Below are 21,525 nucleotides of genomic sequence, written 5' to 3'. Positions count from 1 at the left end.
CACTGCCTGAGAACTTGTTAGAAAAGCAGATTCTCTGCCCCACCCCAGTTCTACGAAATCAGGAACTCTGGGGGTGTCCAGCACTCGATTTCCACAGGTCGTTGGGCATTCTCACATACACCCAAATTTACAAACCATATACCCATCTAGACAAAAGAAAAAAAAAGATGGAAGAACCATCTTCCTTGAAAACAACTTGGAAAGATATGTACTGCCAATTCTGATGTCAGTGACATCGCTAACATTTCCATATGTGATGGACAAAAGTTCGTGTTGAGCAGCTCTGCCACTTTTGGCTATAAAAGGAGGAAAACCAAACCAACCCAGGTATTTTCAGCCCATAAGCTGAAACGTATGTACATATGTGCACGCATATACACGTGTGTATCGATGTGTATAGATATGCACGTGTTCATGTATGCTTATGTGTGTGGATGTGTATGTCTGCATATGTGCATATCCATGTGTGTAGGCATATGTGTTTATAGATTATGTGTATATAGAGGTGTGTATATACTGTATGTACATACGTATATATGTGTGCATTATATACATGTGTACATATGCAGGTGTATAAATGTGTATATAGCATGTATGTGTATATATGCATGTCTATGCATGTGTATGTGTGTACATGTGTGTATACATGTGTGTGTGCATGTGTATATGTGTGCATGTGTACAAATATGTATGCATATACGTGTGTATATACATGTGTATAGACGCATGTGTGTATATGTGTAGATGTGTATACTTATGTGTGTACATATATGTGTGTGTGTATATCATTCTCCCTTCCTCAATATCCCTACCCCTACTCCCAATAACACTCTGTACCCACCTTCCTCTCAAAAAACAGGATTAAAAAGAAAAAAGTAAGTGGTGAGTTTACTTCTCCCACACATGGAGACAGAACTGAATTGTTCATGTTTTAATGCTTTGAATTAGAAAAATAATTCCCCAGGACATTACTTACATTTACTGCAGTTATTTAGGAACTATATTCCCAGTAAGCACCACTGGATTTGCTTCATCTCCGTCCATTTAGCATGATATGTAACACACTGTGAGCATTTTCTAAAGGGAAAGAAAAAGCAAATCCCAGGAGAGACACAAGCGTATTCATAAAATTCTCAAATAGTCCTCAATTTGCACCTGAACTTTCTAAAACTTATACATTGACATCCCTAAAATGCCTTAATGATATCAAATCTAGACTTTCAGATGTCACCTGCAAAACAGACTCAGCAGAGAGCAGCTGGTTTTGGCAGTGTCCCCATCCTGACCTCAGAAACCATTCACTATCCAATGAATCAAAGGGGAAATATTAAACACCTGACATCAATACATTTATAAGCTGGAGATGAAAGTCTTAGACGTGTTCAGAGTAACAAACAACTGTTCAGGCTAAACGCAACACTTATTGGCCTTAAACCACCAGATGCATCCATCAGGAAGGAAAAGAACACACTTTAAAACGTGGGACAGGAAAGAAAAAATATCAGACATTCTCCCCTAAAGCTGTTGAGAGGGATACAGTTTGCTAGAGCTTCCTTTATCAAGAAGAACACGCGGGCCCTCACTGAAGATCACTTCCTCTTCACCAAACATTCGAGAAAATGAATGAGTGCCCTAATCTCCCGCTCAGTTCCCTGCCAATCGCTACAGGTGCATGCACCCTTCCATGGGTGGGTTTCCACGGGGCCCACCGTCCACCCCCTCACTGAGTCCACCCCTCTCTCATACTCCACAACTCTATTCCAACATTTCCACTACCCTCGGCACCTGCCAGGCTCTCTGCCAGCCCCCTCTTCAGTTCTGGGCATGCCCCCAATTGCTCCAGTATGTGGGCTCTGGGTGCGTGCTGGCCGGTTGTCCTAGAACAGCTAGGAATAGCACCCTCCTTCCCACCCAGCACAGGCCAAAGCTGGCAGACAATCTTCTGAATTGCACTCACCTGACCTCTCAGAAACACACCAGCACCCTCGGCCCCTGACCTCAGGTCACTGCCCATCTCCTGACTAATGGCCTCCAACCACCCTGCCTTAGTCTCTCTTCAGGCTCATCGGCACTGCCTGGTTATTCATCTCCCCCTTTCCCAAGGCTGGCCCTTGGCCTTCTCACGTTTGCACTTTAACTGCCCTGTAAGAAACCTCACAAGTCCTTCAGCTTCAGTTCATATCTCTGTACTACAAGTCCCACGTGTGTGCTTCAGTCCAGGGGGCCTCTAAGCTCCAACAGCTCCATGCAGATGCCTCCAAGGACACACCCAACCCTGAATCCATTCCTGATCTCCTTGCCCAAACCTAGGTAAGCCTCACCTAGGGCTCCAGCACAGACGACCGCCCCATCTATCCTGTTGTGCAACCAGAAACCCAGGAGTCACTCCAAGCACTGTCCCCCGTCCACCCGCCACCGCGCCCTCCTGGGCTCCCTCGGTGCCATCCCCGTCTCCTGGTCAGCACTGCCTCCACTCCAGCCCTGGCTCCCACAGCTCTCCATGGGCAACTATGGGAGTTCCATAACCATCTTCACCTCCTCCGTCCTGGGCTCATTTCATCTGTTCTCCATGCTATGGCTAGAGTATTGTTTTCAAAACACAGAACTGATCATATCATTCTCCCCTTAAAAATTTGAAAAGTATCAAAACCTTTACAAACTAATGGCCCACCAGCCCTGTGCTGCCTGGCTCTGCCTGACTCTCCACGTCCCCTCGGTTCCAGCACTACCCGTCCAGGCCTTTCTTCGCCACTCCCAACAAAGCAGGCCTCCTCTTGCCCCAGGCCTCAAAGGGCCCCTCTGTCTAGGGGTGCATGCCCCTCCTATTACGACAGCTATGCATCAGTCAGAGGGCAACTCAAATGCCACTTCTTGAGGACAGCCTTCCCCAAACCGCCCTGGGCCCCCATCTGCCAAGGGCCATAGTTTCTTCTGCTGCGTGTTTGGAAATCTGTCTCTTGCCTTCAGAGCATGTAGCTCATGTGTGACACAATCAGTTCGTGTAATTCTCATGTTATTCTCCCCTACTAAATAGTATGCGAGTCTATTTCTGCGAATCATCAAATCTCCAGTTCCTAGCACTATCCTTGGAACATAGTAAAGATTTGATGAGAAAATAAATCAATAAATGAGCTGTCAATAAATCCCTTCCCCTATATAAAACATAATTACACAACTTACCATTGCACATTAAAATTCTATACATTTTCTAAATTCACGATTAGCTCAAAAGTAGGGGACAGCAAATAAAATGAATTAAAGCTCCAATACACTCAACAAAAATGTAATTATGCTCAGGGTAAAGACTGTCATGTGCTGTATTGAGGTATCACTGACATACAACAAACTGCTCATATGTAAACTGTGTACTTTGGTAAGTTTTGACATAGTGCAACCTGATGGAACTGTCACAAGAGGCAAGGTAATGACTCTGCCCCTCACGCAGAGGTCTCCTTGAGCTACTCCACAATCACTTTCTCCTACCCCAGCTATTGTCCCCAAGCGAGCACTGATTTACTTTCTGTCACTAGAAATCTATAAATGGAATCATATATTAAGTACTTTCTTGTCTGGCTTATTTTATTCAGCACAATTTTGAGAATCATCCATGTCATGGAATATTCCTTTTTATTGCCGAGCCGTGTTCCATTACAGGAATATGCCACAATCTGTTTATCTACTCATCAACTGTAAAACATCTGCATTATTTCCAGTTTGTGGCTATTAAAAATACAGTTGCTATGAACACTTGTGTGCAAGGCATGGTACGGCCATATCGTTTCCATTTTCTTGGACAGACATCTCGAAGTAGAATAGCTGAAACATTTGGTAGATGTATGTGTACTCTTTTAAGAAACTGATGAACTGTTTTCTGAAGCAGTGGTACAATTTTACCTTCCCACTGTCCGTGCACGAGACTGCTGGTTCCCTCACATACATGCTAACATTTAGGAGGATCACTCCGTTAGATTTCAGCCGTGATGATAGGTGTGTAGTGGCATCTATCTCCTTGCAGGTTTCACTTCCACTTCCCTAATGACTGATAATGTTGAGCTTCCTTTTGAGTGCTTATTTGCCATCTGTACATATTTTGTGGTGAGATGTCTATTCAAACCATTTGCCCATTTTTAAAATTAGGCTCTCCATTATTAAGTTTTGAGAGTTCTTTATAAATTCTAGCTACAAATCCTTAAACAGACATGTGATTTGCAAATACTTTCTTCCAATATATAGACTGTCTTTTGTTTTTTGTTTTTTTTTTTTTTTTTGAGACGGAGTCTAGCTCTGTCACCCAGGCTGGAGTGCAGTGGCGCGATCTCCGCTCACTGCAAGCTCTGCCTCCTGGGTTTACATCATTCTCCTGCCTCAGCCTCCCAAGTAGCTGGGACTACAGGCGCCCGCCACCTCGCCCGGCTAGTTTTTTTTATCTTTTAGTCGAGACGGGGTTTCACTGTGTTAACCAGTATGGTCTCGATCTCCTGACCTCGTGATCTGCCCGTCTCGGCCTCCCAAAGTGCTGGGATTATAGGCTTGAGCCACCGCGCCCGGCCTAGACTGTCTTTTCAATCTCTTAACAGTGTCTTTCAAGTAACAGAAGTTCTTTTTGTTTTGATTAAGTCCAATTTGTCCACTCTTTCTTGTATGGAATCATTTCTTCTATGGATCATGTTTTTGGTGTCATATATAAGAAATATTTGCCTAGTCCAAAGTCACAAATGTTTTCTCTTATATTTTCTTCTAGGAGCTTTTTTTTAGTTTTAGGCTTTACATATAGATCTATGATTTTTAGTTAATTTTTGTATACTAAGAGGTATAGATCAAAGTTCATCTTTAAAAATGCGGATATCTACTTGCTCCAGTATCATTTATTGAAAAGAGCGTCCTTTGGACAGCCAAGTGTCTTGGCGCCTTTGTTGAAAATCAGTTGCTATGTCTTGAAGGATCTAATTCTAACTCTATTCTGTTCTGTTGATCTATTTCTCTATCTTTATAGCAACGTCCTGCTGACTCCATTACCGTTGCTTTATGAAAACCCTGGAAACCAAGTCCTCCAACTTTCTTCTTCCATTTCAAAGTTGTTTCTAGGCCCTTTGCCTTTCCATAGACACTTTAGAATCATTTATCAATTTCTACCAAAAAAATTCTGGGATTTTGATTGTGATTCTGTGGAATCTATAGATCAATATGAAGAGAACAGCTTAATAGCAAGACTTCTGACCCAGAATGCTATGTATAGCCCCATTTGTTTAGATCTTTAATTTCACTCAGCGACATGTGTTGCTGAGAGTGTACATGTTTTTCTTACCTTTTGTCAGATTTATCCCTAAGCATTTGTCTTTTCTTTCATTTCTTTGCTATTGTAAATGGTATTTCAAATTTCAATTTCTGATCATTTGTTGCTAACATATAGAAATACAACTGATTTTGTATATTAATCCTTCAACCTTGCTAAACTGACTTACTAGTTTGTTTGTTTGTTTGTTTGTTTGTTTCTTTGAGATACAGTCTCGCTCTGTCACCCGGGCTGGAGTGAAGTGGCGCAGTCTTGGCTCACTGCAACCTCCAACTCCCAGGTTCAGGCGATTCTCCTGCCTCAGCCTCCTGAGTAGCTGGGATTACAAGTGTGAGCCACCACATCCAGCTGACTTACTAGTTCTACTAGCTATTTTGTAGATCCTATTCAATTTTCTACCTAGACAATCATATAGTCTACACATAAAGACAGTTTTACTTCTTCCTTTTCAATCTGGATGGCTTTGGTTTCTTTTTCTTGCTTGATTGTACCAGCTGAGACCGCCAGTGTAAGGTTGAACAGAAGTGGTAAGAGTGAACACCCCTGCCTTGTTCTGATCTTAGGGGGAAAGCTTTTCATCTTTCACCATTAAGTCTCACATTGGCTGTAGGTTTTCATGGATGCCCCTTATCATGTTGAGGAAGTTTCCTTCTATTCTTAGGTCACTGGGAGTGTTTATCAAGAGCTTACGTTGGCTTGGATTGGATTGAATGCTTTTTCTGCCATCCATTGAGAAAATCCTCTGGATTTTTCTTTTTTAGTTTGTTAATATCATGAATTGTATTGATTGATTTTTATTTCCTGGGATAAATGCTTCTCGGTTATGATATTTTACCTTTTACATGTAATGCTGAAATTGATTTGCTAAATTTTTTTGAAGGTTTGCATTTGTGTTCATAAGGGTTATTGGCCTATAGTCTTTTCTTATAATGTTTTTGTCAGGTTTTGTTATCAGGATAATGCTTACCACTTAGAATGGGTTGGGAAATACACCCTCATTAATTAATCTTTCTTTCTTTTCTTCCTTCTTTTTTTTTTGCCCCCTCCCCCCCCCCCCCCCCCCCCCCCACCGAGACAGATTCTGACTCTGGTGCCCAGGCTAGAGTGTAGTGGTGTGATCATGGCTCACTGCAGCCTCAACTTTCCAGGCTCAGGTGATCCTCCCACCTCAGCCTCCTAAGTAGCTGAGACCACAGGCACATCTACTAATTTTAAAAATTTTTTGTAGTGATGGTGGTCTCACTATGTTGCCCAGGCTGGTCTCAAACTCCTGGCCTCAAGCAATCCTCCCTCCTAACATGTTGGGATTACAGATGTGAGCCACTGCACCTGGCCCAATTTTAATTTTCTAGAAGAGTCTGTGTAAAATTACTATTTTTTTTTCTTAAAAGCTTGGTAGAATTTACCAGTGAAGCTATCTGGCTGGAATTTTCTTTATGAGAAGAATTTTATCTACAAATTTATTTATGTAATAGATGTAGGGTTATTAAGGTTATAAATTTATTCTTTAGTGAGCTTCGTGTCTTCCAAGAAAGTTATCCATTTCATCTAAGTTGCAGAAATTGTTGGCATAACAATGTTTTAATATCTACTTATTATCTTTCGATATCTGTAAGATCCATGGTGATTCCTTACATTGGTAATTTCTGTCTTTTCCCTGTTTTTCCTAATCAGTCTACAAACAGGTTTATCAATTTTATTGATTCTTCTCAAATAACCAGCTTTCAGTTTTGTTTGTTCTTTCTAGTAATTTTCTAACCTCCATTCTGTTCTTTATTACTGTCTTTCTCCTACTACTTAATTTGAGTTTAATTTGCCCTTATTTTTCTAGTTTTTTAAGGTGGAAGCTCCATTACAGGCAACAAAAGATTTAACTAGGTGCAGGGTGAGTGGGTGAGTGGTGTCTTGCTCCCAGAATCTCATTTGAGCAATTCATAAACAGTGTGCTTACCACTCCAGGTTATTTGTTTGAAGAGCCAACCTTGGATAGCTGATGTTGCAATTACTCAGATTCGATCGAGGGAAATGCGCTTGCTCAGAAGTGCCATAAATGAACTTTTATTTTTCTCCATTTGTCATCAATTTGATAAAGTCTCAAAGACATTCCATTCTAGTCTCTTATCATGGAGAATTATGGCTTCTATGGCACTTTCTGGAAGTTTAACCTTTGTCACAAGTCACAAGCATTTGACCATATTCTATTTAGTTAAAGCCTATTTTCTCTTTCTTTCTTTCTCTCCCTCCCTCCCTCCCTCCCTCCCTCTCTCTCTCTCTCTCTCTCTCTTTCTTTCTTTCTTTCCAGAGTCTCACTCAGCCACCCAGGCTGGAGTGCAGTGGCGCGATCTCGGCTCACTGCAACCACCGCCTCCCGGGTTCAAGCGATTCTCCCATCTCAGTCTCCCAAGTAGCTGGGATTACAGGCACCCGCCATCACGCCCGGCTAATTTTTGTATTTTAGTAGAGACGGGGTTTCACCATGTTGACCAGGCTGGACCTGAACTCCTGACCTCAGGTGACCCACCCACCTCGGCCTCCCAAAGTGCTAAGATTATAGGCATGAGCCACCGCACCCAGCCTTGAAGCCTATTTTCAAAAGAAACAAAAATGCTTAACAAATAGGGACGACTATAACCAGAAAATGTGTTTCCACCAGAAGAAATCTGTCACCAGCGCCAGTGCTTTATGAGATAATGAGACAGACCCAGGTCTGAAGGCACTTTCCTAAGCACCAGAGGAAGCCTCAATGACATTGCTCAAGGTAAACAGAGGCCTGGACCGATTCCACGTGGGCAGGTGAGGCTCTCCCTCCTCCTGAGGAGCCAAACAGACAAAATCAGAACCAGGAATATTCTCTGGGTCTCCCAATTTCCTATCAAAATCACTATAGCATTCTTCCTTAAAGAGAATGACAAAGCCACAATCTTTTGGCATGTGTTCAGAAAGCTTTTTCAGAAAATCTGTATTCCTAACAAAAGACATCTGAGAAATCTGCTAACTACCAATGGGTACTTCAAAGTCCCTTAGGAACTTAAACGACTTTAAGGACAGGCCATTGGTGAAAATCCTGGCATAGGAACTTAGTAGTGAGACACTCAGAATTGAGGGAGAAAAGCCATCACTGGCCATAATATTTACAAATAATCAAAACCGGACCACTCTAAAGGCGTTGCTAAGAGATCACACTGTCAGAACAAGGCTTCACGGAGAGAGACCATGCAAATCCAAACACACTTGGAGCAGTGGATGCCCATTTCAGACAAAAGCAATTTAATATAAACTGGACGAGGCTTACATTTCTTCTATATACACTTTTTGGGATTCTGAATTATATATAGCTTCTATAAAGAAAAGATAGGGACAACCACCAGCCGCTTAAAAAAAAAAAAAAAACTGCTCCAAGTGTAATAATAAAGTTACGCACAAAATACCAAGCAACAGAAAAAAAAGAACATTTCAAATAACCAGCTTTCAGTTTTGTTTTCTCTAGCAATTTTAAAGTACTCAGAAGAAGAGATACAAAACCCAGGGCGTAGGACATGGATATTCATTCATATATTCTCACTCTGTCTCTTTCTCTCATAATGGAAAGATTCCAGGTCCAAAGCAGTAGAGTAAAATGATTTCAGCCTCACTTCTCTTGAAAAAAGAAAATCCCTCCAAAACAGCCAAGAGAACAAGAAACACAAGCATCATCTTCAATAAAACTAGAAGACACCTGGTTGGGCACACTGGCTCACACCTGTAATCCCAGCACTTTGGGAGGCCGAGGGAGGCAGATCAATTGAGGTTAGGCGTTTGAGACCAGCCTGGCCAACATGGTGAAACCCTGTCTCTACTAAAAATACAAAAGTTAGCCGGGCGCGGTGGCGCAAACCTGTAGCCTCAGCTACTCCAGAGGCAGAGGCAAGAGAATCACTTGAACCCGGGAGGCGGAGGTTGCAGTGAGCTGAGATTGCGCCATTGGACTCCAGCTTGGGTGACAGAGTGAGATTCTGTCTAAAAAACAAGACAAGACAAAACAAAAAAAACTAGAAGACACCTATCCCCAGGCCACCATGACAAAGGCAGGGAGCAGATGGAGGGTGGGCGGGGCTTCCGCAGGGACTAGGAAGGTCCCATTCCAGTAGCCAGTGGCAACTGCACCCTCCCAGGTGGTTGACAAGCCACCTGTCTGAGAGTCAGACACAGGCCTAGGGGCCCCAGTCCCATCACAGCTGGCTACTCCTCTTGCCATCCTTGCAGGGGTACGAGGCTTATTCTCTGGGGAAAAGTGAACCAAAGAGGCCAGAACTTGGGGAGGGCCAGCATGGACAGAAGCCAAGGTGAGGATGGACGCCATTCTGACACGTGGCAGGTGGAGGAGTCTCTGGAGAGATTCACGGCTGCTGGAGAAGAGACCAACAGGTCCAGACTTCTGGGCATCGCCAGGCTGCCTCGTGGCGAGACCTACCTGTCCCTGAGCCCCAGCAGTCACACAGGACTTCCTGGTCATTTTGAGGGCCTCACACTTGAAAGATTATCTGATGTTTGCGTAAAATCTCCAACATGGAAAATAAATTACACAAGAGGACTCAGAGGAAACAGAAACAGTGACTGCAGGGAAGGAATCACCCTTCAAGGAAACTAATGAATGTTCACAGGAAGAGAGGAATCATCCCAGAAACAGGAAGGGACTGACTGAAAGGGAAGAAACAGAGAGAAACCAGATAACAAGGAAAAAGCACTTTTAGAAATTAAAAAAAAATAGCCAAAGTAGGGTCAAAATAAAAAATGTTAGTAGAAAACTTGGAAGATAAAGTCAAGGAAATGTCTTTAAAAAGGAGAAGAAAGGTACAAGTGGAAAGGTCAGCAAATGAGAGACAACCCAGGAGGCCTGGCAGCCGCAGGGGCAGGGGGCGCGGCCAGGGAGGGGCAGCCCACCAGCCAACAACCGACAGTTACCAGCCGCTCTGGAGCTCCGTTTCCTAATCTGAAAATGGGGGCAATCCTGTCACGACCTCCCTCATAGGGTGGTGAGGAGAGTTAAATCCATTATTATGGGCAAAGTCCTTAGAACAGTGCCTGGCATACAGTATGCACTCAATAGATATTATCTCTGATTAGTCTTAATCAGATTTCTAAAAAATGAGAATAGAGAAAATACTAGAGAGGAAATTATCAAGAAAATAAAGGATATAGAGGGTATTTTCAACAAAGGTACAAGCACTCTTGTGATTGGGGTGGAATGTATTTATGTATGTCGGCATGCCCCCTAGTTAAGAATGGCACGGGTATGTGTGTGTGTGTGTGTGTGATTTGTTATCTATGGCCATGGTAAACTTCAGTGACTGGCTCGAGTCAACCTGGCCCAGGCCTGCTGGTGCAGCGGTGCCTGCTCTGGGCAGGGCAGGCAGCTTGCTGGCCCTGGCTGGGCTCTCTTCAGTGTTTGAGGTTGGCTGGCTGTGGATATAGGTCCGGGATGGCCTAGGCAGGGACAACTGAGTTCTCCTCCATTTGTGTGACCTGCACCCAAGCCCTGGGGTCTCCTCAGGGGTAGACACAGGGCCTGAGAGAGTGCACAAAAGTGCAGGCCTTTCCAAGGCCTGGGCTAGGAACGGACACTGGTCACTTCTGCCACAGTCCATTGGCCAAAACAAGTCATGGCGTAGATTCAAGAAGTAGGAAGAAGACTCTACCTCTTGATGGAGGCACTACAAGGTCACTTTGCCAGGGGCACGGGAGGGTGGGAGAACTGGGGCCACTTCTGTCATCTACTCCAACCCTTCGCCACTCTGTTTTGTGTCCTGGGAGGCTGACCTCTATACGTAGTATCCCAGGGCTGCCTCCCAGCACAGGCCTTGGAGCCATTCGCTCAGACTACAGTGTGAATGGTCCTCCCAGGACTGTGCAGTACACAGCTTACACAACCACATGCAGGTGCCCTCAGTGAAGCCATCTGCAAAAGGAGGCGTCTGGGCTGGATGACTCTACATTCCTTCATCCTGAGAACTCACAAATGCTTTATACCCAAGATCCTAGCATTTCTCTTCTGACCTGCCTGAAGAGGTGGTGTGGCTGGCATCCATGCGTGTACTTCCATGCGTGTGATGTGGGTCACTAGCATGCACATAATAGGAACCTGGCAAAGCGGCTGATTAAATGAATTCACATACATGTGTTTGAAACACATTGTACACACATTCCATTTCAGTTCCCCTCACCCCCTCGAGACCCCAGCAAACATGACACCATCCTGCCAAAACAGGGTTAAGAACCACCAGTCTGGTTCACCAAACCTCAAAAGTTCAACGCTAAAGTTAGAAATAGAAAAACCTCAGGAGATTAATTCTCCTAACCTAACTTGACAGAACTGATAAAGGAGGGAGAAGTCAGAAGCTGTGGACCCAGGGGCAGCCCCAAAGCCCTCTCTCTGCAGACACCGGGTGGCGCGGGCTGGCCCTTACTTCCCATCTGTGCCTCCCGGCCCTGCTGATGCATGAAACTTTATATAAGCGAAACCTGAGTCCACCCGCTCAGCCCTCCGGCTCCCCAGCCAGCAGCTGTGTGCATTCAGCAGCTGTGCCCAGATCTGGCACTGACCAGAGTGCCCTGGAAGCCATATTCAGTGGGCCCACCAACCCAGACAATGGTGGTCTGTCCAGAGTGCGATGCAGAGGCTGCCAGCCCCCGAAAGTTGTAAGAGTCTGCCCTGTTGTGAGAATTAACCAGTGTTCCTGGATGTGGGTGGCTCCAAGGTTCAAATCTTGGTTTAGAGTCTTCTGGACATGATGGGGAAGGTTTTCAGTGTCAATCAATAAAACAGTAACCACTGAGGACTGAGGAATTACTTTGTGACCAGCACATCTACTCATTTACCCTGCTAACGACCTCACTGCCCCCACCAGTGGGTATCACTCATCTCATTTTTAGGAGGAAGAAACTAGGTTAGACAAGTGCCGGAAGCCACAGAGCAAATGGCTGCAGGAACAAAGCCAGGTGTGCCTGACTCTGAAGCACACAGAGGACCAGGTCTCCCAGTGTCTTCGGGCAGAGACCAGCGGGTTCGGGGGACGCCAATCCTCCCAGCCCCCGGCGATGCATGTGGTAGAGCTGCGTGCCCAGGGGGATGATGTGCCTCTGCCACCTCCCTCGTGCAGTGAGAGACGTGTGGGCGTCAAGCCCACACAAGACTCCAATCCAAACGGCTAAAATCCACCCTACACAAGAACAAACAGCTCTGCCCCCACCCACCTCACAGCCCCCATCGCCTCCACTTTTTATATTTTAGAGTGATCAGTGGCCTCTAAAGGGAGATTCGTTAGTGTGTACGTAGTACTTGAATTTTAAGAGTGTGTGTGGTGTAGATGCACACGTTGTTTGAAATCTTGGACTAAGTGGAAATCTGGTAAGCCCTACAGAGGGAAGCCCAGGAACTACACTGAGTGACCGGACGGCGCGGGAGCACTGAGCTCACTACAGCGAGTGACCGGACGGCACGGGAGCACTGAGCTCCCTACAGCGAGTGACCGGACGGCGCGGGAGCACTGGGCTCACTACAGCGAGTGACCGGACGGCGCGGGAGCACTGGGCTCACTACAGCGAGTGACCGGACGGCGCGGGAGCACTGGGCTCCCTACAGCGAGTGACCGGACGGCGCGGGAGCACTGAGCTCCCTACAGCGAGTGACCGGACGGCGCGGGAGCACTGAGCTCCCTACAGCGAGTGACCGGACGGCGCGGGAGCACTGAGCTCCCTACAGCGAGTGACCGGACGGCGCGGGAGCACTGAGCTCACTACAGTGAGTGACCGGACGGCGCGGGAGCACTGAGCTCCCTACAGCGAGTTACCGGACGGCACGGGAGCACTGAGCTCCCTACAGCGAGTGACCGGACGGCGCGGGAGCACTGGGCTCACTACAGCGAGTGACCGGACGGCGCGGGAGCACTGGGCTCACTACAGCGAGTGACCGGACGGCGCGGGAGCACTGGGCTCACTACAGCAAGTGACCGGACGGCACGGGAGCACTGAGCTCCCTACAGCGAGTGACCGGACGGCGCGAGAGCACTGGGCTCACTACAGCGAGTGACCGGACGGCGCGGGAGCACTGAGCTCACTACAGCGAGTTACCGGACGGCGCGGGAGCACTGGGCTCACTACAGCGAGTGACCGGAGGGCGCGGGAGCACTGAGCTCACTACGGCGAGTGACCGGACGGCGCGGGAGCATTGAGCTCACTACAGCGAGTGACCGGACGGCGCAGGAGCACTGAGCTCACTACAGTGAGTGACCGGACGGCGCGGGAGCACTGAGCTCACGTTCTGCGGCCAGGGAGAAGCACCCAGACAGAGACTTCTGCAGGAGCTTCTGCAGGTGCCCCCAGGACAAGGGGCCCTGCCCTGGGTACCTTTGGAGTCATGTCCACTGCAGGACAGAGTTGCTTCCAGATGTCCTGAGAAGCGGGACACCGGCAGTGGCTCCAGGCACTCCTGAGGGCTCCCACTCTGCCCCTATGGCTGGTGACCTGAGCCACTCCCTCCAGTCTTCACTTTTGTCCTGCCTGGGTGCTCGGTTACACTGCTGCCTCCATCTCGTTTCCTGATCTGGTCTGTAAATTTCTGAAGGCCGTGGTTGCCTATCTTCCCCTAAGTTCCGTATAGGTGGCAGCAGCAGTCTTATTTTCCATGGGAAAGGTCACAGCCTTGGGCTGGAATATTCCGCCTCCGGAGTGCAGCCAGATGACCTGGGGCAAAGCTAACTGCCAGACCTCGGGGTCCTCACTGCAGCATGGGGATCGCAAGGGACAGAGCCTGCAAACGAGAGGAGCATGCTGCCTGCCATGCTGGGCAGACATCTTATTCTCTTTTAAGAAGATGTATAGAAAGGCAGTCAGTGCTTAAAGAAAGCAAGCAAGCAGGCAGATTCTGGAGTGACTTCTATTAATAGAATGAGGGCCGGGTCCTGAGACGGCACCCTTTGGACTCGGCTTGGAGAGTTCACAGAGCAGCTGCCCCTGAGAAAATGGAATGCCACATGCGCCAGCACTCCTTCCCCCACTATCTCAACCCCAGACGTGTCTGTGCGTGTGTGCATGTGTATTTACATGTGTGTGTGTGCATGTGTATTTACATGCGTGTGTCTGTGTGTGCATGTGTATTTACATGCATGGGTCTCTGTGTGCATGTGCATGTGTATTTACATGCATATTTTTGTGTGCATGCTTGTGCAGGCATGCATGTGTGTGTGCATGTGTTCATGTGTGTGTACGGGCATGTGCAAGTGTGCATGTATGCATGTGTGTGTGTGCACTCCTGTGTCTGTGTGATGCCAACATAAACACTAGTTTCTAGTCTGGTTCTCAGGAAATCTCTTCAGGCGCTCCTGATTTAAATTGAATTTCAGTTTGTTTGCTTTCTTTTTAGTGAGCCAGCAAATGCAGTTCCAGCTACCTTCTTCCCTAGGCCTGAAACCCAAACCAGAATCACACTGGCTCAAGGTTGAGACAGGACTATAAAGTCACAAGCTTCAAAAGTAAATGTTTATTATTGCAAAAATCACTATTCTGAAACCATATTCAGAGTAGTTTAGTTAGAAGCAACTTGATATAACCAAGCATTCAGTTTGCAGGGTTTAAAGAAGTCTCCTTAAAAACACAGTCTGGAGATATCATATTGTAACTTTTCTCTGTAAGTGATTTAGCCAATCAACAAGTCATTACTACGGGTACAGGTCACGGGCCTGAGTGAGAACCTCACCCTACCACACACGTGATCACTGACCACGTTCTTTTTAGGGCCAAAGGACCTAAGAAAAGGCACATTTCTAGCAGGTGGGCACTTATGCTTCTCCCCACCCCAGCCCCTAACCAACCCCAGAATCCTAAGACTGAGCAGAAAGCGAGTCTCCAGTTCACCTGGAAAAAAGTATTTTCTTTTTCCTACGTGACATCAGATTTGCTGATTTTCTGCCAGCCTGTGGAAAACCACCTAGGGCTGCCAGGTTACAGTTTGGGAAATGCAAACCATATTCTTACCCACATGTCAGTGAAGTCTCGGGTCTGACCTGCTCGAATGCTGGTCTTTTTAGCTCCTTGATTCTTTTGCTCCTTCTCGTCCATATCTGACATTAATGACTCTTGACTTCCTACTGCCTCATGCTGTTCTTGTCTTTCCTGTTTTCTGTACTAGAACCCCCAAGACTCTATTATTTAGGTTTTGTAATCTCCCCTAGCACCTGGCATCATGCAATCAGATCAATAGCTAATAAACTGATCTGGTTCAAATGTAGGAACAACCTGTCATGAGCTGAACTGTGCTCCTCCAGCATTCGTATTTTGAAGTCCTAACTCCCAGTATCTCAGGATGGGGCCTTATTCAGAAATGAAGTCAATGCAGATGGAATCGGTTAGGATGAGGCCATCCTGGGGTAGGGTGCCCCTAATGCAATTCCACTGATGTCCTGCTAAAAGGGAGGAATTTGGATACAAAGAAGAAACCACAGCACGGACGTCATGTGAAGATTGGACTTGGGTTGCCACAAGCCAGGAACTACCAGAAGCCTGAGAATGGCCTGGGACAGACCACTCCTTGGAGCCTTCTGAGGGCACAAGGCCCTGCAGGAACCTTGATCCCAGACTTTGGGCCTCCGGAGCTGAGAGACAAATGCCTCCGCATCCAGCACTAAGACCAGAGGCGGCGTCTGACTTTCAATTACGCTCCACAAACACCTAGCCAGGGTCTCTCGGGAGCACGTCACGTGGATTACACAGGTAGGTTCTCTGTGTTCTGTTCTCCTGGGACACACACAGAAAGAACCAATTCCTTGAGTTTTTCATAGTGAGTTAAGAGACTTCATTTGTTGCATTCACCAGTGAAATTAAAAGAGCATTTCATGATTTCCATGATTTTTATGTATTGTATTTGTCTTATAAAATTTTCCATCCTCTAAAATTCATCTATCTTGATTTCACCTCCTTTGACTAAATACCCTTAGGGATGTTTAAAGTGAATTTGTGAGAAAAGGGCTACCAGGGCTCCCTAGATGCCACGACCCTGAGAGTGTCTGCTACGAGAGGAGTGTGGGAAACCGAAGGTATGGGCAGCCCAGCCAAATATCCTGGCCCCTCCTGGGGATAACCAAAGCACAGGATCTCCAGATACAGAGAAGGGAAAAATTTTTAATCCCATTTTCCTCTCCCCTACAGCAGAAAACATCTGTCCAGTATAATGAAAAGCGTCTCTTTTCTGAACTGTTCATGTAGTTTATAATTCCATCTTCTCACCGTCTAACCTTCCACCTTGAAAGCAAAGCGGGAACCTGGGTGGAAAGTTTCCTTTAAATGAGCAGAAGAATCTGACACTCTGTGAACGTCCTCTCTGCTCCCTCCACCCTCTTCCTAACTCTGAAACAGAACAAATGAGCGTAATGGAAGAAACACATTAGGACATGGTTTCTTAATAAAAGACATATGGGAAGCCCAAGGCACCCAGCCACGTTTCTTAGTTCTGCCCTCATCCCCAGCCTCATGGCCCATGCCAGGTTGTGAGACTGCAGAGGCGAAGGCTGCAGACCACTTGCCCTCCACTCACTGGCTGTCAGGGCACTCCTGCAGCAGAGGTCAAGTGAAGCCCCTGTCATGTCCACATGAATATTCAGTTAAGTTTCCAAATGCTTCTTTTTAAGGAAAAAACATCCTCAGACTCACATTCCCACATTTCAGTAAAAGTTATTCAACCTGTGTGCTTCGTGGCATAAATTATCTGGTAAGCATGAAAACACCAAAAACCCAGATAATTGGCTGGGCGTGGTGGCTCACGCCTGTAATCCCAACACCTGGGGAGGCCGAGATGGGACAATCCCTTGAGGCCAGGAGTTCAAGACCAGCCTGGCCAACATACCAAGAACCCATAGAAAGAAAGGAAAGAAAGAAAGGAAAGAAAGGAAAGAAAGGAAGAAAGGAAGAAAAAGAAAGGAAAAAAGAAAGGAAGGAAGGAAGGAAGGAAGGCCGGCCGGCCAGATAACTCTGCCTGGGAAATGGAAAAAGCTCACAAAACTTCTGAAACGCAGGGCTCTCAGAGGCAGAGAATGGCTAATATTTTACTCCAAAAACCTACCTTTGAACTCCAGAGAACCAGTAACTGTGTCTACAATATGCTACCTTGACATTAAACTGTCATTGTGACAGAGTCAGTTTAAAACAAACCAACTAGAGCTCAGGGGGAATGAAAAACATCTTTGACCTAAGAAATTTCCAAATGACTGTAGTTTTAGAATATGTTGAGTTGTTTCAACTTGGCTTCTGCAAGCTCAACATTTTATTCGTTCTTCTCTTTGTTGTTTTAGAGATGAAATGAATGCTACCATTTTGTAGGAAAATCTTTCTATAATTTAAAAGAAGATGATTATTTAAGTCTGCCAATCAATATTAATGCAGTTAATATGCCAAACAACGTATTCTTTGATGGCGACACGTTTTTATCAACACAGCATAAGACGTTTCTTAAAACTTTGCTCTTAGAGATGGAAGAGAATTTTATTTAAGCCTATTTTGGTGAACTTTGCATGTATTTCAACACTTCTCAACATCTGTCTTTTATTACCAGAGGTACCAGTATCCAAACAGCAAAGTATTTTGAATGCCTTGAAAGTCAGATCCGGCTCCTTAGTCCTCCTGTCTTAAATCGTAATTTCACTGTGACATCAGGTTCATTTCTAAGGAACATTTTTATTTCATGGACAGGCAGGCAGCCATTCACTCTAATATGCAGATTCCGTTTTCATAAAGATGTTCCAAGTAAGAAAAATACCTAAAACTGGAACGCAAGCCAAATCCATATTAAATGTTTTCTGACCTCATTTAAAATGCAGCACCAGAATATGTGCATGTGTATGAATAAGATTAAACATTTTACTTTTTCAAGTCACTTACGTGGCATTTTGTTTATAAGTTGTCTTCCTGTATGGGGGCCAATACACCCCACTTAAAAACTGAAATCCTTCTTCCTAATTATGATACACTTCAGTTTCTACATTTCACACCTTTTAAATAACTGTTGATCTTAACGCTATATCTTGGCCACCCCCACCTCCACCCCACTCCCCGAGAAAACACCCTGAGAATAAGATGTTAGTATTTTGAGCTACAGGGAGACATGGTTTTTAGCAGCTCTCCTGGGTCCTCGGCCCTGCTGGCCGGCTTGTGGGCGATGAAAACAAACTTTAATCACTTCCAGAGATTCGGGTCAGGGTTCACACGCTCCAGCTTGGGAACCACCAGCCGGAAGGGAGAGGCAGTGCCTGCAGGACTAAAGGTTCTGTTCAGAACCAGGGAGGGACCTGAGAAGGAAATCTAGAATTTCAAACAAGCCTTGAAGAGTGCCAGGGCTTAGACCCTGTGTCCGCCGTCCTCTCGGCTCGGATAGGTGGGGAATTTTCTCGAGGGGGAAAGTAGTAGATCATTTCAGAGCGCAGCCCTCAGCTACAGATGCGTGCATCTTAAAAAACACAGAGCAACCGGTCAATTAACCCGGGAGGCGAAACTCACGCAACGCCGCCGGCAAGAACTGTCCACACAAAGCCAGCGGAGGGAGCCGCACGGCGTCGGAACGCGGCTTCCGATCAGGCTGCTGCCAAGAAGCGGGGCCGGCCCCCCACGCGGAGGGGCAACTTAGCGTTCGGGCGGCGCAGCAGCCCCGTCTCCTCGCCGCGGGGCACTCTCCTTCCCGGGGACCCCCCGCCCGCGCCGCCCCTCCCCCCGACCCCCTCCTCGGTCCCCTCCCCCTGCCCCGCACACAATGGCGCCCCCCGAGCTCCCGCCACGGTCCTGGCGCCGGCCGTACCGCCGCTCCGCGTACAAAGGAGGGCGCACGGGTTCCCCGAGCGCGGCCGGCCCCAGGTGCTCCGCGCGCATCCCGGGCCGCAGCGGGCCGGACCGGGGGGCGCGGGCGGGGGCGCGGGCCGGGACTTACTTTCTCGATGGTCCCGGGGAGCAGGCGCTCCAGCAGCCTGCAGAGGACCACCCCATCCTTCAGCGACGCCTGCAGAAAGCCCTCCGGGTCCGAGATGGTTTTTTTGGGCGACTCCAGCACCCCCAGGGTGATGAGCCACGTAACGGTCTGCTCCGCGGAATTCATCGCTGCGGCCCGGGAGGCAGGCGGGGAGGGGCGCGCGCTTTCACCTCGGAGCGGCGGCCCGGCCCGCGGCCCCCACCGCCCCCGCCGCCGCCGCCTCCTCGCCCATGGAGCGGCCGGCGCCGGCGATTGGCTCGGCGCGGCCCAGCAGGTCCGGCCCGGCCCGCTCCTCCGTGCGCCCCGGCCCGCTGTCAGGCGCTTTCTCAGGAGCGGCTCGGGAACCTGCGGGCGCCCGCCGCCGCCCCCGCCGCCGCCCCCCGGCCTCGGCCGCCGTCGCCCAATGACATCACCGCCAGGAGAAGAAAGACGCGGCCGTCCGCCCGGCCCGCGCCCGGCCCGCGCCGCCCCGCGCCCTGCGCAGCCTCCGCTCCAGGCCGTGCGCGGGGCGGCGGCGGCGGCGGGGAGCGGGCGGGGAAGGGAAAGGGGAGCGGGGAGCGGGGAGCGGGTGGGGAGGGAGCCGGGGGTACCCGGGGTGGGGGGCGGGCGCGCACCTGCGCTCACCTGCCCCGGGCCCGCCGCGCGCCCCGCGCCCCTGGCCCGGACCCCGGGAACCCTTTGTTTATGTTTTGAATTCGTGAGCGTTGAAATGATGAAGTACTTCCCAGAATGCTCTTTTTATTTTTGCCGGTTTTATTTCAAGGTGGCGGGGAGAGGCTGAAAACCAGACATTTGTTTCCCTTTGCTACCTTGCAAGCCGGTCATTACGGAACACAAATGATGGTTCCATCTGCAGCCAGATGGGTCTGAATCGGAAGGAACCGACTCTCCCGAGCGCGGCGCCGACCTCACCGGGCCGGGCAGGGGCCTGCGTGACTCCGCTCTAGACGGGCCGTGACGCTTCAGACCCCACCGGGGGAAGGTCAAGGAAACGGCGCGGCCTGAAGTGGGGCTCTGCGGAGGGCCGGGCCGGGCGCCGGGCTGCGTCTCTGGGACGCCGAAGATCTGGGCTGTGAACGCGCCACGCCGAACCTGGAGAGCCCAGACGGCAAGTGTCGCGTCATGCGCGAGCTTCCTCGAACAACTGATGACACGCACACATTGACATGCGAGGAAGAAATGGAGCCGCTTCTTAAAAGGACGCGGGCCTGCACTCACTCCATCTACTGTCCCTGGGCGCTCCCCCAGTTTGCTCGCTGTGACCCGTGGGCAGTTTAACAAGCAAAGCGCTTACTCTGTGCCAGGCACATACATTAATCCATTCAATGACAAAGGCTAGAAAGCATATAAAGCTTCCAAAAATAATCAGAGGCTTAAGTCGTCTCCCTCTGCCTTCTGCCGGTGGATTTCTCTTGCAATCACTAATTGCTTTTATTTCTAGCCTGAGTTAAGTAGTTAAAATTTTCTTTGCAAATACGCAAAATATTCAAATGCCAGTTTGAATTCTGGATTACGAGGACAATGTGCTCGGTGATAACAGCGACTGGTTAGGAACCCTCACAAAGTGCTGTCTGCTGCCTCGCCTCCCACCATGGTCCCCTTTTACTGATCAGATGCCGAACAAGTGGCAGAGATGAGACCCAAAGCTGGGCTCCTACCAGGAAAGGCATACCTAACCCGTTTCCTGCTGCTGCCGTACAAGCTTTCTAGGAAACCGGAGGGCAATTAACAGCTACATCAAGGCTTGTACCCAGTGTCTTCATGGAAGGAAAGATGTCAACCCGGGGGGGTGGTTGTCCACCGAGACTCCTGTTCACTTTCCTTACTGCTGAATTAGAGAGATAATTTAATGCAGTCCTTACCATTTCGAATCCTACTAAGTTCGTTCTGGTACTCATAAGCTGGTAGACTTGAGTAAGATTCAAATAGACTCAATTAAAAGAAAGCCAATTCTAGGGAGTGGCCTTAGGAGACCAGTGGAGCAGAGATCCAATTCTTGTCAGACTGGAGACCCACAGTCCAGCTATTACAACTCCTCTTTCCTTGGTGGGGAGAAGCCCAGACTTTTAAACACTTTATGGTTACTAGTTGCGTTCTTTTATGTTGGGTATATATTAATTTCAGAAAAAGGGTTTATTTGGAAGGGATTTTAGAAAGTAACATTGCTCAAAGCTAGATACTTTTAGGTGCTTAATTGAGTTGTTTTAGTATCCAAAGTGGGCATTTTGGTTAAACCTTCCTTACCACTTTC

At 47.9% G+C, this 21,525-nt stretch overlaps 1 protein-coding gene across 17 annotated transcripts in view; it reads right to left on the bottom strand.

Annotated features, from left to right (window-relative positions):
* ARHGEF7 (Rho guanine nucleotide exchange factor 7) overlaps window positions 1-19,737 on the bottom strand; it is a 181,933-nt gene extending 162,196 nt beyond the window's left edge. For all 17 annotated transcript variants that reach the window (XR_012426579.1, XR_012426580.1, XR_012426581.1 and 14 more), the window contains exon 1: window positions 19,236-19,737. Coding sequence is in view for 11 of the 17 variants with exons in the window: in XM_065533487.2 (XP_065389559.1) it covers window positions 19,236-19,400 (165 nt within the window). In the remaining 6 variants the exon portion in view is untranslated. The remainder of the gene's footprint in view (window positions 1-19,235) is intronic.
* Window positions 19,738-21,525: the final 1,788 nt, after the last annotated feature.

Source organism: Macaca fascicularis, chromosome 17 (assembly GCF_037993035.2).
Source record: "Macaca fascicularis isolate 582-1 chromosome 17, T2T-MFA8v1.1".
Taxonomy (NCBI): domain Eukaryota; kingdom Metazoa; phylum Chordata; class Mammalia; order Primates; family Cercopithecidae; genus Macaca; species Macaca fascicularis.
Note: the sequence above shows the minus strand (reverse complement) of the source record. Positions and strands in the feature narration are given on the sequence as shown.